The sequence below is a fragment of the Oryzias latipes genome, chromosome 11 (assembly GCF_053564925.1).
Source record: "Oryzias latipes strain Hd-rR chromosome 11, Olatipes_Hd-rR_3.1".
Classification (NCBI taxonomy): Eukaryota; Metazoa; Chordata; class Actinopteri; order Beloniformes; family Adrianichthyidae; genus Oryzias; species Oryzias latipes.
The window spans coordinates 630,314-645,888 of record NC_136247.1 but is presented as its reverse complement, the minus strand read 5'-3'; the positions used below and the strand labels follow the sequence as shown (position 1 = coordinate 645,888).

The 15,575-nt window shown below is 40.9% G+C and overlaps 1 protein-coding gene across 5 annotated transcripts in view; it reads left to right on the top strand.

Moving 5' to 3' along the window:
- The first annotated feature begins 4,846 nt into the window (after positions 1 to 4,846).
- tent4a (terminal nucleotidyltransferase 4A) overlaps positions 4,847 to 15,575 on the top strand; it is a 41,018-nt gene continuing 30,289 nt past the window's right edge. For 4 of the 5 annotated variants that reach the window (XR_013658723.1, XR_002874203.2, XM_023960303.2 and 1 more), the window contains exon 1: positions 4,847 to 6,051. Coding sequence is in view for 2 of the 5 variants with exons in the window: in XM_023960303.2 (XP_023816071.1) it covers positions 5,330 to 6,051 (722 nt within the window). In the remaining 3 variants the exon portion in view is untranslated. Of the gene's footprint in view, positions 6,052 to 14,867; positions 14,971 to 15,575 lie in introns of those variants that run through there. The other variant, XM_078954520.1, reaches the window with a different exon arrangement.

Here is a 15,575-nt window from a genome sequence, read left to right as displayed (position 1 = left end):
TGATGTTTCTGAGTATTTCTTTATTCAAATCGTGTTGAATCAGGAGCAAACCCAAGGTTTGAAAAAGCTCGTTTGTGATGCAGCAACTGGCATGGGTGGGCCAAAGTCTCCCTGCTCCGCGCCATTCTAACGCATCATACGCTGTCAGACAAATAAATCCATGTATGTCTTTATTTTCCTTGTCTGGGCTGGTATCTGGATCAAAAGTGTAGTAGTGTTTGGAATAAAATCCATGTGAGTTCAGTAGCTCATGCTAAAGTTGTTTTTTTAACCCTTTTGCTATCTTAGATGACCCCCCCTTCCATTGACGTGTTCACCCTACCATGACAAAGGTGGATAAAGGTGGAAAGAGTTCATCTAATCCATGGACACCAGTGAAGATCACGAATCATTGAAAAAAAAAGGTTCAGAGCACTGTCTAGTGGGTCTAGATGACCCGACTCCCAATGTTAAAGTGCCTAGGATAGCACAAGGGTCACGTCAACATTCAGAGTTATTTGAACTCTTTTTGGTGTTAACGTTTTAATCCTACCCTAAGTAAAACAAAAATTTAGTGTAGCGCAGTGCTTCTCAATTATTTTTTTGAAAGGCCCCTCTCGGAAAATGAAAATGTTTCACACCCCCACCCACTCGCCGTGGTGACTATAAATAAGATAAGTATCTATAAAAGTTGTGTAAGTATACCTAAAAATGTATCTTTTAACATTAACAAAAGAAAAAAGCAATATAAATCTACTTTCAATAAATATTAACTTTATTTTGCCACAGAAACCCTGTTGTAGTCTAAAACAGAAAAGAAGCTTAAAGTGCCTGAAATAAAAAATCTGTCATTATTTCAACTAGAAACATTTTGACCAACTGAACCATTTGATGCTGAGAAAAATAATTAAATTAATAAATACTATTAATTGTAAATTAGTCTGAAACATTAACACAGCAGCACCAATATATTTAACATTTTTTTGTCTGAAGAAATAAAAAAAACATTGAGCTGATTTTTTTTCTAAATGATAATTTATTTATGATATACAGTGCAGCTGTTTTCCTGCATTACCTGCTGTCTTTATGTCATACTGACACCAACTAAAGGACAGGCAGACAAAGAATACATTTATGGAAAAAGACACATCATCAAAATGTCTGCAATAGTTCATAAAGAATGACATTATTAGCATGAGCTAAGTCATCTAAAGGCACGTGATGATCTCGGTGTTGCGTAATCGAGGCAGTGCTCCATGCGCCGTTCCACCTTGCAGCCTGAGCCCACTACCCTCCTCTTTTCCTTCTCTCTCAAAGACAGGAGCGAGCAGCTGCACGGACGATAATTCACAGTTTCAGGCTGTTACAAAATCTGTGAAATAACAGATAATGGGAAACTAATAGTGGCGCAGATTTATTTCTCCAAGCACATAGACGCTGTCGCCACCGCAACCCATCAAATTTGCGCCCCGGGCAATTGCCCGTATTGCCTGCGCCTAAAACCGCTACTAGTGCGCCTGCCCTGGCATTGCACCGGGGGCGTGCCCCACTATTTGAGAAGAACTGGTGTAGCGGTTGATATGCGAATACAGTTATTTATTTAGCCATAGTGCTACTGAAAATGTTTTATATTGTTTTTTCTTTAATTTGTATGTTTAAATATTTGTATTTTCTACACTTCATGTAAGGGGTTAATGGCCAACCAAGTGTGCGTTATTACTTTTTAACGCACGCCGTGGAAGCCAGAACCGTCAGACGCGAAGCGACACAAAGTGCGTTAAAAAGTAATAACGCACACTTCGAAGGCCATTAACCCGCTTATACCATGGTCATTTACAAAAGCAACACATATTAACCAGTTTTTAGTCCTTATTCTTGTTTTTTTTCCGATTTGGATCACTTTTCTCACAAAAAGCGGACTATCGCGCTGCACCACCGCTGCAGTCAAGATTCGGCAATATATATATGCTGATCTTTCCGATGGGTTGAAAAAAGCATCAGTTTAGAGAGAAAGTTCACCTCTTACCGCTTGTTTTTGTCCATGATGAAACAAAAAGGTTGTTTTAAACGAGCCAGCGCAGTGATACAAAACATTTAAGCTAGGTGACCGGAACTTCTTTTTTCACAGTGCAGTTATCAGGTTTTAATGCACGCCCAGCAGCCAATCAGAATTGAGTATTCACCCGGACCATGGTATAAACCACATTAATGGAGCTGATGGAGCAATAATATTAAGAGTATTGGACTAATGTGAAGAGTATTTAAATGTTTAGATGATCTGAGTTCAGCTAAAGATTGTAAGAAGCACTTCCTGTTTTCTACTAGAACGGCACAGGCGAAGTCAGCACGACAGACAGTAAAAAGAAAGCATTTAAGAAGCTTTGATGTGTTTAGTACAGCGGTTGGTTCATTAGCAGGCCAAAGTGGTATGTATGTGTATTCTTTTGTGCATTATTTTGTTTAAATGTGTGCAATTCGTGTGTCATAGTTAATCATTACTTTTGTTTGCTAGTTCTACAATGTTGATGCGGTAATATGGAAGCGATTGTGTAGCATAATTAAAAATAAAAGTCAAAACCAGAAATGCTTTTTTATTTTCAAAATGAAGGCGGAAATGCTGCTAGGTAGTCCAGAGAAGCTGTGTAATATCATCAGGAGTCCACAAACGTCACAAAGCCCTCTACCCTGCCGCTAACACAAAGCTTCACTGCTCCTTGTATGTCTGTGTCTCTTAGCAGCCGGACACACGGAGAAGCACTGACGTTATCGCCCCGCCTCCCCTCTAGAGATGCTAAGTGGAATTGAATTATGCGACATTATTCGCAGGGTGGATGTTAAAAATGCAAATGCAATCCCCTCTTTGCATTTTCATTTTAATTATGAGACAGAATAAGCGGTTTTTAAGTAGAAAATGAAAAAGCATTTTGAAGTATTGATTTTTCATTTTAATTTTGAGTCAAAAAATGCAGTTACATTTTGAAAATGAAAAAGCATTTCTGGTTTTGACTATTTTTAATTATGCTACAGAATCGCTTCCATACTGTAAAGTCTGAAGAAAGGAATACCACATTAAACAGCAGTGTAAAGTGCCTCTCATCTGTGTGTATTTATGAACACGCTGGCACATTTAATTCGTTTTAATGAACTCTTACCATGTTTAATAAATAAACTTTCTACTTTTCACTTTTTAAATTTGTATATCATGTACAATAAAACAAAAACTCTGAACTTCTTTTGTTTTTTTACGCACACCATTTTAATACATGGAAACATCAATTCAATGTACCAAATTCACCAACGTTGCGTAAACTGTCAATTAAAAGTTTACAGTACCTCAATTAAAGAATTTAGTAAATAGCATTTTACCACACATTAAGAACAGTGAAATTGGCTTTTTAGGACGATAGAAGAAGTAGTGGACTACTTGGACTACAAATACAAGAGTTCTTTTGGACAATATAACTTTCTGACACAACTAAAGATAATGAATCAGATCCGTATAACATGTGAGCATCAAAGCATTTGAAATGTCTTAATCTCTTTATGTCAGTGACCAACATTTACCTGGGTATGTTCTCAGTCACTTGGAAAAGATGGAAGTGAACAAGAAAACAAGTTTTGTGTAGTTTAAGGGGGATAAACAAAAGTAAAATGGAAGAATGGGTTGACTTATAGAGGAAGCACCAGAACACTTTGGCAGAATAGGCCAATTATGGTGTGTTAAGCAGCATTGCTCTGAGGCAGTGTTTTTCAACCAGTGTGCCGTGGGAAATGTTAACATGTATTAGCCTGATCCTAACCCTTCTTCCGAGTGAACAGCCCCTTAACACAAGTCATAACAATAATAAAAGCACGTTTAGAAGATCAACTCGCTCTATGCCGCACCTTTGTTTGTTTACAACGGAACTAGATATTTGTTCTTCAACGGCCGTTTCCTGTATTTTAGATAGTTCTGCGCGTGTAAAAATGATTTATTCAGATCGAAAGTGTGGGGTGTGTAAGTGTTTGTTATAACCGAAAGAGACATGTTAAGCTAGCTAGCTTGTTATAATCCGATCTTTGATCCAATAAAAAACATTTTGCACATGTAACCACAGCTAGTGTTTCCCCGCATATTCGTGTTTCACATATTCCTATTCACATATATGTAAAGCTTTTAAGGTGCAAGTAACATTTAGACATATTTTCTCTTATTGCGTATTCAGAAAGAACAACCACTTCCAAATCATTATAAGTCAGAGTATATATCTTATAAATGTCTATAGTCCAAATGTGCAATATCAAAAAATATTACGTTATTGTAGCCGATACAGTTTTCCCCGCCCCACACTGCGGTAAAGTTAGTTTTAGGTTGGATATTTGACAGACATTCAGCGCAGATCTCCAGCGAGGTCTCTTAAGGACCGTCAACAAATTAACAAGTGCATGAGATGGAGAAGATTTTAGATCAAACCCAAGACTAAATGCTTTGCAAAAAAAATAAATTACTATAAAACATTTCCTCATGTTGTGTTTAAATAATCGTATTTATTTTTGCAATGATAGATATCAATATCTTATAAGAAAATTTGTTTGAATTAAAGACTCTGTTTTTTTTTTAAAATAGCTTTCAAACCATGTAACCTTATGATTGCAAATATATGCCAAATTATGGCTCCAGCATACACCATACAAAAATTCTATATTAATTTTTATATTAAAATTCCACAGGTTTGCATATGAAATCTGGTCAATATTTTTAATAGCTCCCAAACCGCCTGCTCCAAAGAGATGAAACCTGTCTCGCGCCACTAGTGCAGCATAGTCTGCGCAGCTGCGGACAAATGGGGGATCCCGCGTTAACCCACTTACCCGCGTCATTCCCGCAAGTGAAGGAAACCTATGAACTTGACAGTAGAAGAGTGTGTTAGCTATGCTCAAGAGGTGTTTTCTTTTTTTTTTTTACTATTTACAGTCCATACGGAGTCTTGTATTCTGTTTGTTCATAAACCGGGAGTGAAAACTCAAACGTACATTGTGTGCTTTTTCTTAACAGCCCTGAGGTGCAATGTACGGGGGCAGTCAGCAGGGGGCGCGGCGGCTATCCCCTCAGACAGCGCCAGGAGGGCGCAGGCGCAGAGATTTGAAGAGAAAACGCCATATTGAATTCCCGTAGGAACAGCTAACACTTCCACAGCTAGCGGTTTGTAGGAGCTGCTATATCGATGCTCCTAAAGCAGTTAGTCGTGACATTCGTCGCTTCTTGTAAGTCTTGTCAGTGTGCGTGACGGCTGTTTAAGGTCCGGTAAACAACGACGGGAACGCTAGCGCCAGGTATTTGTTAGGGGGGGTTACTGGAGAGACGAGTTGAATGGATCCGAGGGTGGCTTGGATTCAGCCCGAACAGAAAGGACCTGCGAACACCTTATGGATGTACGTGTGGGAGACCTCTCAGGGAGGCCGGACGCTCTCCGCTCCGGTGCAGTTCCACAACCAAAACCACAACCAGTGCGTGAACTACGCTGCGGCGGCCGCCGAGAAGAACGGTGCACCGAGCAAGAGCAGCGGCGACGGTGCTGCTACAGCCGGCCGGAGCGGCGGCCATCACGGCTTCACCAACGGCATTAATGCCTCCTGTAAGGACTCCTCCACGCGGACCTCCGATCATCCAGCTGAGGAGAACACTGTGCTCCAGAAGGCGGGTTCCGTCTCTTCGTCGTCTTCCCAGGAGTCCGGGACGGATGTGTTCGCTTCCAGCTGTTTACCCGAGAGGACTATCGGTGCAAACGTGTCTGGAAACTTGAATCAAAACGTCGGAGGCGCCAATATGCTTTTCGGTTTAAACGACGGCGTGGAAAGTAACGGGAACCTGCACCACCTCCCACAGGAGCATCAAACGTTACATCCACAGCAGGTCTGCGCGAGGCGTCTTCGGGGTCCCCCCCCTCACAGCCAGCACCCAGGCCGCAGGAAAAGCGACAACAAGGCCAGCACCTACGGCATGACCTACCTGCTGTCCATCTGCACTCACGGGGGCCACGCCAGCACCATGACCCCATGGAAGACGATGACGTACAGTGCCGGGATCCGTGGGTCAGTATCCACTTGCTGCGCGTGCGCGCGGCGTTTCCCTGTGCTGTTGCAGAGCATCATTACAACACGTGTGTCTGAAATAACCGCGCACTTACCGCTTATGCTCCTAGAGAACGGAGTAGTTTGTCTGGAGTCGCTAGAACAGACAGGAAGTGAGGTCAGTCCGTGCACAGAAATGAGAATTTTCGGCACATGGGACAAAACCCTGCGATGGAATTTACACTATTATTTCCAATCGAGGTTAAACCTATTGTTTAATTTAAGTACTTTTAACGACGCTGAAGTTGGCTTCCGATTCACAGCGTCCGATTCGCGAAGGCACTAAAGAAACATTCCGCTGCATTTTTCGCATTAGATCACCCAAAACCGGGTCCTGTTCAAAAACCGCTGGACCTGGACTGCTCAAACCTGGATTAAATTATACATTAGATACTAAAGAACACATTAAATATAGTTTCTGATTTGTGAAACCTTCCTCTGATTTGTGAAAATCTGAAATAGATTGATGTTTATCGCATTTTACGCCCAGAGTCCACCTTAGACTAGGTCCTGTTCCAAAACCTCAGGACCTGGACTGCTCAAACCTGGATTAAATTATACATTAGATACTAAAGAACACATTAAATATAGTTTCTGATTTGTGAAACCTTCCTCTGATTTGTGAAAATCTGAAATAGATTGATGTTTATCGCATTTTACGCCCAGAGTCCACCTTAGACTAGGTCCTGTTCCAAAACCTCAGGACCTGGACTGCTCAAACCAGGATTAAATTATAATTAAGATAGCAATGAACACAATAAACACTTTCTGATTTGTGAAACCTTCCTCTGATTTGTGAAAATGTGAAATAGGTTGATTTTTATAGCATTTTACGCACTGAGTCTCAAAATCTCAACATACGAAAGAAACTGGGAAACAGATGTCAGATTGGACAGATAGTTATGGTCATGGTTAGCATGTACCCCTGACTTAAGTTTTGTTTTTTTGTGCAATATTTCTTGGTTTGTTTTCTGATTTACTTTAAAGTTCCTGTTATGGTGTTTTCCTTAAAGTTGTCCTTCCCTTGTCCCCATTATCCTTAAATTGCATAAAATTCGATGAAATGATACTATTTCCCACAGCGGTGTTTGAACAGGACCCGGCCTGAAGTGGACTTAGTGCGTAAAATGCGATTAAAAATCAATCTATTTCAGATTTTCACAAATCAGAGGAAGGTTTCACAAATCAGAAACCGTGTTTAATGTGTTCTTTAGTATCTAATGCATAATTTAATCCAGGTTTGAGCAGTCCAGGTCCAGCGGTTTTTGAACAGGACCCGGTTTTAGGGTATTCTTAGTGCGAAAACTGCAGCGGAATGTTTCTTTAGTGCCCTCGCGAATCGGAAGCTGTGAATCGGAAGCCAACTTCAGCGTCGTGTACTTTTACTAGTCTCACTTGCTGGTAACGGGGAACTTTTGAAAGTGTGGGTGCGCATGCGTGTCTGTTATGCCTATTGCGACAGTAAAAGCCACAAACGCATGATGATGAAGATTACAATGAGCACTACAATGATCCTGCTTCTATTTAAAACTACTTTGTATCCATGTTTATGATAACGTTTTTATGATATTACGTTTTTTAAGAAAAGATAGGAACTCTTACCTGAAATATATACATATTTTGCTTTTATTGAAAGTGGAATACTTGTTTTAAAAATTAAAATTGTGCCATACACTAAAAAAAGCTGTTCGCTTTACTTAAAGATGTTATGTCAAGTGGTTCCACGTAAGTCTGTCAAGTAGGTATTAATACAATCGTTTACTTCCAATTTACTCATTTCAGTTATGTACAGCGCTTTAAGTTGGTGCTACTTAGATGGATTGCTTTGTTTTTATATACAACATTCACATTAAACTTGTGTTACAGCCAATATAATGAATATACATTAAGGCTATACAATGTTATTGAGTAAGAATAACTCAGCAGTGCAGTCAAGTTGAACTTTATTGACTTTACTTTTTCCTAAAAAAAATACCTACCAGTATATTTATAAAGCTTGTAAGATGGAAGGGAGAAAAGAAAATGGACAAAATTAGTCATAATATCCCTTTTATTTAGATTGCCAACAAGCAAAATTGTCTTTTCCTTAAAAAATAGTTTACAAAACAGTTAACTGGTCATGCCAGAAAATGCCCCAATGTTCATGCACAATGACCAATGGGGTAACAGCAACAAAATTATTCTTAACAGCACCATCTAGAGTTTGACCACAACATCATCAAAACAGGCTTTTCCATAAAAAACTGTATATAAAGTAGTTAACAGGTACAGCCAATTGGCCGAAAGCAACATAAAAGGTTTTAGGAAAATGCCAAAATCTCCAGCCACAATGACCAATGTCCCGGGCAACAAACACTGTGTGTAGGACATTTGTCCAGCAGCTGGTTCTTCAACATCTGGACTGTAGTTATAAGCTGACGTGACTCCAGCTCCATGAGGACCTTTTGAATATATTCAAAAGTGTAGTTGGGGTCACAGGGCTCCAGACTAACTTTTTTCACTAGGAGCACTGTGGCCCCTAACTGAAAATTTTAGTGGCACAACCAGAAAATTTAGGGGCGCATACCTTAAATCAACATGCTAACCAAATCTACTAATTTCCACTGTATTACTAATAAATACTTTAATAATAGATGCAGAAATTACAATGTGCTGTTTCTAATTCAGTGTCACATTTTATTCTGCACTTTTGAAGATGCAACAAGAAGGTAAACTGACAGCAGCATCGCTGTCATGACAGTACAAATAGTAAAAAAAACAGATGGAAAATTATCTTTGTGACACCAAATAGGTGCAGCCAAGATGCACAATAAGCGTGTTTGAGATCACCCAGGTGAACTCAACGCTGCGCAGATCACCTGGTGTGAGACATATATTTTTGATTTTGCTCCAACATCACCTGTCAATCATCACAAAAATATCGCGAGAAAGGGATGGGAGCAAGGGGCAAACCTACCCGGACACAGCTGGAAATTTAGCCCTGAACTGACTGAAAGCTGCCCTACAGACTACAAAACAATGCATTATGGGACATGTGTCCTGATGGGTTTTTGTAGTTTAGTGATTCTTCTTCTTCCACTTTCGGCTTCTCCCATCAGGGGTCGCCACAGCGAACAAGTCGCATGGTAAATTTGGCAATGTTTTACGCCGGATGCCCTTCCTGACGCAACCTTCTCAAACCGGGCTTGGAACCGGCAGAGGTAGAGAAGGGAACAGGGAGCAGCCCGGAGTCGAACCCAGGTTTCACGGATGGAAGGCGCCGCAAACCAGCCCGAGCTAAACTGGCTCCCTTTTGTAGTTTAGTGATTAATTAAAATAATTTAAAATACCAATTCAATAAAAATACATTACAAAACATTAAAATAATCATAAAATATATAATAACACAGATCACACTAAGGGGGAGAGGAACATTAAAACTAAATTGAATGTTAAGGACAACTCCAATTTCCTGTCCTCCTTCAGTCTTGCTGCAGATTCGCCTTCATCCCCCCCCCCCCGGTCTCCCCAACGATCCAGGCGAGGTGCCGGTTCATGTCAAGCACGTCTATCGTTGCATTTTTCAGTGTGTCTAAAATTAATGTTGTTTTTGCTCGAGCGTGTTTAAAGTTCAAGCCCCGTTAGCTGTCACGCATGTAGGTGTGGGACATTTATTCTCCTCAGCTGACCCGACTCCCGCGGAGCGGTGTGCTGCCGTAACAGACGTGCCGAAATCGATGCGCCACCGTAACCTAAACTTAACCTTCCTCCGGGTCTGTGTGACCCAGAGAAAAGTTCAGCATGGACTGCATGTATGTAGAAAATTACGAGCGAACTTACTCATAGCTCAGACGCACATATCAGGTTGTGATGATTTTTGTCTCCGTTTCCTTCCCACAGATGTTTACACGCGCTCAATTATCTCTAGGCCCCTCCCCCTCCACGCATTTTAGCCACTTACAGTGGCTTTCCCTATGCTTCTCACACGCAGTGGCCGCCTCACAGACGGGCATCACGCAAGTGTGTGCTCGCATTTCATGAGTGTGTGCGCGAGTGTGTGTGTCTGCCTGCGTGCGTGTGCGCTGGCGTCTCATTATTTCATTGATCATTGACGTGCCCCTTCCACGTTTAATGTATAAAAAAATATGGAGGGTGGGGGAGGCAAATTTACTGGTGCGACTGGATGTAAAATTCAATCACACACTCTCAAATTTTGGTCGCAAAATGCGACCAAATGGTCGCAGTCTGGAGCCCTGGGTCAGGAGGGTAGCTCAGGTTAAGGTCGTGCACGAGGCCAAACGGTGGTGCATGAGCATCTTTGAGTTCATGTAGGACTGCAACACCTTCAACGTTGATCCCCATGTCCTCTGGTTACTGAGCAGCATCTCCACCGGATGTTTGATCACATAGATTCCCATCATGATCTGTTCCAGATCTGCACCTGTTTCGTCAGGGTTCTCGCTCTAAAAAACATACAAACAGTGAAAAGTATGCTTTAATAAAATGTTTTTAAAACAACAAATCGTATGAGGAAGTTTTTAATTCCATCAGATTCTGATTTTTTTTTCAATCTTTTAATATTCTTTATGAATTTTTAAAGCTTTGAATTTTCTTTCTGATTTTTTTTTTAAACCTTTGAATTTAAAAACAGAAAAATTTTACGCCCTGAAATTGTATTTTCTATCTTTAATATTTCAGTGTTTTTAATTTCGAGACTCAAAATTTCGATGGTCCACAAATTCGATGAAACAAATTCGGAGGTTAAAAATGCACCTTCGTCCCAGTGACACGGCTGTCTCACCAAAACAACTAATCACTCTGAGAACACCTTGATATCCAGCCAATCACATCGTGACACCAACGTAACGTCAGCGTTTGCTATGTTCTATTGGAGCCCAATATGGTAGCAGAAATTGCTTTATATCTCCTGATTCTCTCCTCATTTACATAGTTTTACTGGTCACAAAAACATGTCACCTTTCTTGAAATTTAAAAAAAAACACTGAAATATTAAAGATAAAAACAATATTTTGGAAAAAAATCAGAAAGAAAATTCAAAGCTTTGAAATTTCAGAATGAATATTAAAAGATTGATAAAATTCAGAATCTGATGGAACAGAAAAATTCCATAATCGTACAGTATCAACTAAATACACATAGCTCATAAAACATACATTTAAAGTTCTAGCTGGAACATTGTTTGTTCTCCGCATTGCTTCCCCTGGGGAAGCGGTCGGCCGCAGACACAGAAGCGCTCTGGGCTTAGTCTAGCAGGGACGCATTGGGTCCCATTTTAGAGTCTTTGGTATGACTCAGCCTGGATTTGAACTCACGACCTTCCAGTTACAGGGTGGACACTCTACCACAAGACCACTGAGCTGGGTACAACTCACCGTAACTGATTCAGCTACAAAATGAATACTTGTACATGCATTGAAAAGCCAAGAGAGCTTTGACCATGTTCCAAATCTCAGGTTATGTTACGTCCCTCTTCAGAGAGGAGGGAGAAATGTGTAACATAAAGAAAATTATGATAACCGGGCGGGGTTAAAGTTGGCCACACAGCCGTTTATTCAGTGACAAATAACAGTCATAGGGGACTAAAAGAGATATAATCAACTCAACACTAAAGGTACAATAAACAATGGGATAACTTAAATTCTCAGGCTTTAAAGCAAGGTGCCAAATTACTCAAAATGCAAACAAAAGACCACAAGAGTAAATGTAACAAAAGGACAAAACCAGAATCAAACTAAGGGGGAAACCAGAAGCTTCACAAGCTAAGGCCAGGCAGACAGCAGGGGCAGGCTGAAGAACGAATTCCCACTCAGGAATGCAGCCGCCCCTGGAGCAGGGGATCCTCGGAGCTTTTAAGCTTCCCTCCAAGCCAGGCGATAAGTAGCAGCCTCAATCAGCTCTGCAGAGGGGCGGAGTCAGCAGCTGTGCAGAAGCTGGACTTCTACAGGAGCTGAGAACACATATGCATACACACATGCACACACGAGACAAGCAGACAACTACCAGGGGTCGTAACAGGTTACCATAATACCATCTCTACAGTAAGTGTATTAGTATAAAAGTGCTGTTCATGTACAAAAAAAAAGGCATAAAATAACTTCCTTTATACTTATACACTAGCTTGGCAGGGTCTTCATTAAGATAGGCTGTAAGGGCTTGGGGGATGCCACTTATTTTTGCAATCGAATTACTCTGCAAAGTACAATGAGAAACAGGCTTTATAAAAATGTTGCTGGCTTAAATGAACATATGCGGGATAAAACAGGATGTTTTACATGTAAAACATATAAAAAATGGACAAAATACACATAAAAACTCAATACATTATTACAAGATTATGAAAACAAGATAGCTGTGTAGGGAAGTATGAGAGACACCTAGCTGAGTACTCTAGGATGATTCACGGTTTACGGTGCAAAGTCTCCACAGAAACGGAGGTATCATTCATTCATTCATCTTCTTTACCGTTTATTCCCTTTCGGGGTCACGGGGTTGCCGGAGCCTATCCCGGCCACTTGGGCGTAGGCAAGGGATGCCCTGGACTGGTCGCCAGTCTGTCGCAGGGTAAAATATCCTCAATCACACATCCATTCGCTCTCACATTCACACCTATGGACAATTTAGAGTTGCCAATCAACCTATGAAGCATGTTTTTGGACGGTGGGAGGAAGCCGGAGATCCCGGAGAAAACCCATGCATACACGGGGAGAACATAAGATAAAAAAAATGCACATTGTTGATGTCTTTTAGACGATTCGGCACTGAAGAGAAGAGATTTGTGTTCCGGCTGGGATGCAGAGGGAGAGCAGTTTAGTTCCCGCTTTGGCTGCTCATGTGTCAAAATGTCCTTGGGTAATGTGCTGAACTACACATTGCTCCTGGTCTGGATAGAATAGAATAGAGTTTATTGTAATTGCCAGCAGCAGTTAAGTTGAAAATGACGATTTCAGAATAGTGAGAAAAAAAATCGGCAGCTGAGAAATATGATTGTGTTTTGGGTTATATCTTTTGCTGGTTACAAATTGTGGGATTTGGTTCTCAATTTATGAATTATGATTCGTAGCTTTGGTTTTTTTTGCGGTTTTACGGTTTTGATGTGCAATACATTAGGTGCTGAATTGACACCATAGCAAATTCAGCACAGGGTTTTGCTGCTGTGCTAAAGAAAACGACACATTTGGGATAGAAAGTAAAACACTTCATTGATGATGTGAAATGTCAAAAGACTTGCATTAAAAGTCAATGAAGGAGTTATTCTTCTTGACCGCGACTCCTGCTGCTTCATCGTCTTCTCTGTGGAGAAGACGGGGTTTCTGAATTTAATTCAAACCTTAGACCCCAGATATGTGCTGTATTGTTTATCCTTTAGAAAATGGTGCTACTCTCAAGGTGAATGTTTGTCTCCTTTTAGTCTAGACTACAAAGTGTGACTTAAACACAGCTGGGACTTTATGTAAGTAAGTAACCTCATTATTTTGGACAAAAATTATATAAAACAAATTATATAAACAACATAAGTCAAAAGGGAGTGAGAAGAAGAAATATCTTATACTTAACTTTGATTCCAAGAGTGTGTTCATTTATTTATTATTCATCCCAGAAATGGGGGTTACATTTGTCTTGCGTTTGATTAAATAAAGCAAAATTTGCTTTAAGTTGTCTGCCATGTGTACTTATTGCTTTCCTTAAGTGTGTGTGTGGAGGGGGATTGGAAATCCATTTAAAAAATAATAATACAGATTTTACTTTTAGGCCATATCGCCCAGCCCTACGACTTAGTCATTGCCAGCATGGTTTCCGTCCCTCCTGTTCAACTATGACTGCACTGCTGCTTCTAACAGAGCACACACAGTGAGGTCAATAAGTGTTTGATCACCCTGTAATTTAGCAAGTTCTCCCTCTTAGAAAACATGGAGGGGTCTAAAATGTTCATCATAGGTGCATTTCCACAGTGAGAGACAGAATCTGAAGAAACATTCAGAAATCACATTGTACGATCTTTTTATAACAAATTATTTGTACATTACTGTGACAAATAAGTATTTGATCACTTGAGTTAAACAACTTTAATATTTGGTACAGAAGCCTTTGTTAATAATTCCAGAGGTCAAAGGGTTCCTGTAGTTCTTCACTTGGTTTCTACACACTGCAGCAGGGATTTTGGCCCATTCCTCCATACAGATCTTCTCTAGATCTGTCAGGGTTCGGGGCTGTCGCTGAGCAACACAGAGTTTCTGCTCCCTCCAAAGATTCTATATTGGATTTAGGTCTGGAGACTGGCTAGGCCACTCCAGAACTTTGATATGCTTCTTACGGAGCCACTCCTTGGTTTTCTTGGCTGTGTGCTTCGGGTCATTGTCATTCTGAAAGACCCAGCCACGACCCATCTTCAACGCTCTGAGGTAAGGAGGTTTTTGCCCAATATCTCACAATACAGAGCCCCGTTCATCCTCTCCTTAATACAGTCCTGTCCCCTGGGCAGAAAAACACCCCCAGAGCATGATGCTTCCACCCCCCTGTTCTTCACTGTAGGTATGGTGTTCTTGGGATGATGCTCCTCCTTCTTCCTCCTCCAAACACGGTGAATGGAGTTGAGACCAAAAAGTTCTATTTTGGTCTCATCTGACCACAAGACTTTCTCCCATGACTCCTCTGGATCATCAAGATGGTCATTGGCAAACTTCAGACGGGCCTTGACATGGGCTGACTTCAGCAGGGGAACCTTCCGTGCGATCCATGATTTTAAACCATGACGTTTTAATGTTTTACTTATAGTAGCCTTGGAAACGGTGGTCCCAGCTCTCTTCAGGTCATTGACCAGCTCCTCCCATGTAGTCCTGGGCTGATGCTTCACCTTCCTTAGAATCATCGATACCCCACCAGGTGAGATCTTGCGAGGGGCCCCAGTCCGAGGGACATTGACAGTCATCATTAGCCTCTTCCATTTTCTGACAATTGCTCCAACAGTTATTTTTTTCTCACCAAGCTGCTTGGTAATTGCCCTGTAGCCACTTCCAGCTTTATGTAGGTCTACAAATTTGTCTCTTGTGTCTTTTGACAGCTCTTTGGTTTTGCCCATGTTGGTAGTAAGACTTCTGACTGATTGGGGGGGGGGGGGGGGGGGGCACAGGTGCCTTTATGCAGGCTAACCACCTCAAACAGGTGCCACTAATTTAGAATCATGAGCAGAGTGGAGTTGGACTATTTAAAAGCAGAAAAGCAGGTCTTAGCTGGTCAATCTGATTATCAAGTGATCAAATACTTATTTGTCACAGTAATATACAAATAAATTGTTTAAAAAATTGTACTACGTGATTTCTGAATGTTTCTTCACCTATGATGAAAATTTTAGACCCCTCCATGTTTTCTAAGTGGGAGAACTTGCTAAATCACAGGGTGATCAAATACTTATTGACTTCACTGTATGTGCATCCTAAAAGAAGTCCTGCTCCCACCTGCCAGAAAGGGGCCAAAAGAAAAAAACTGAA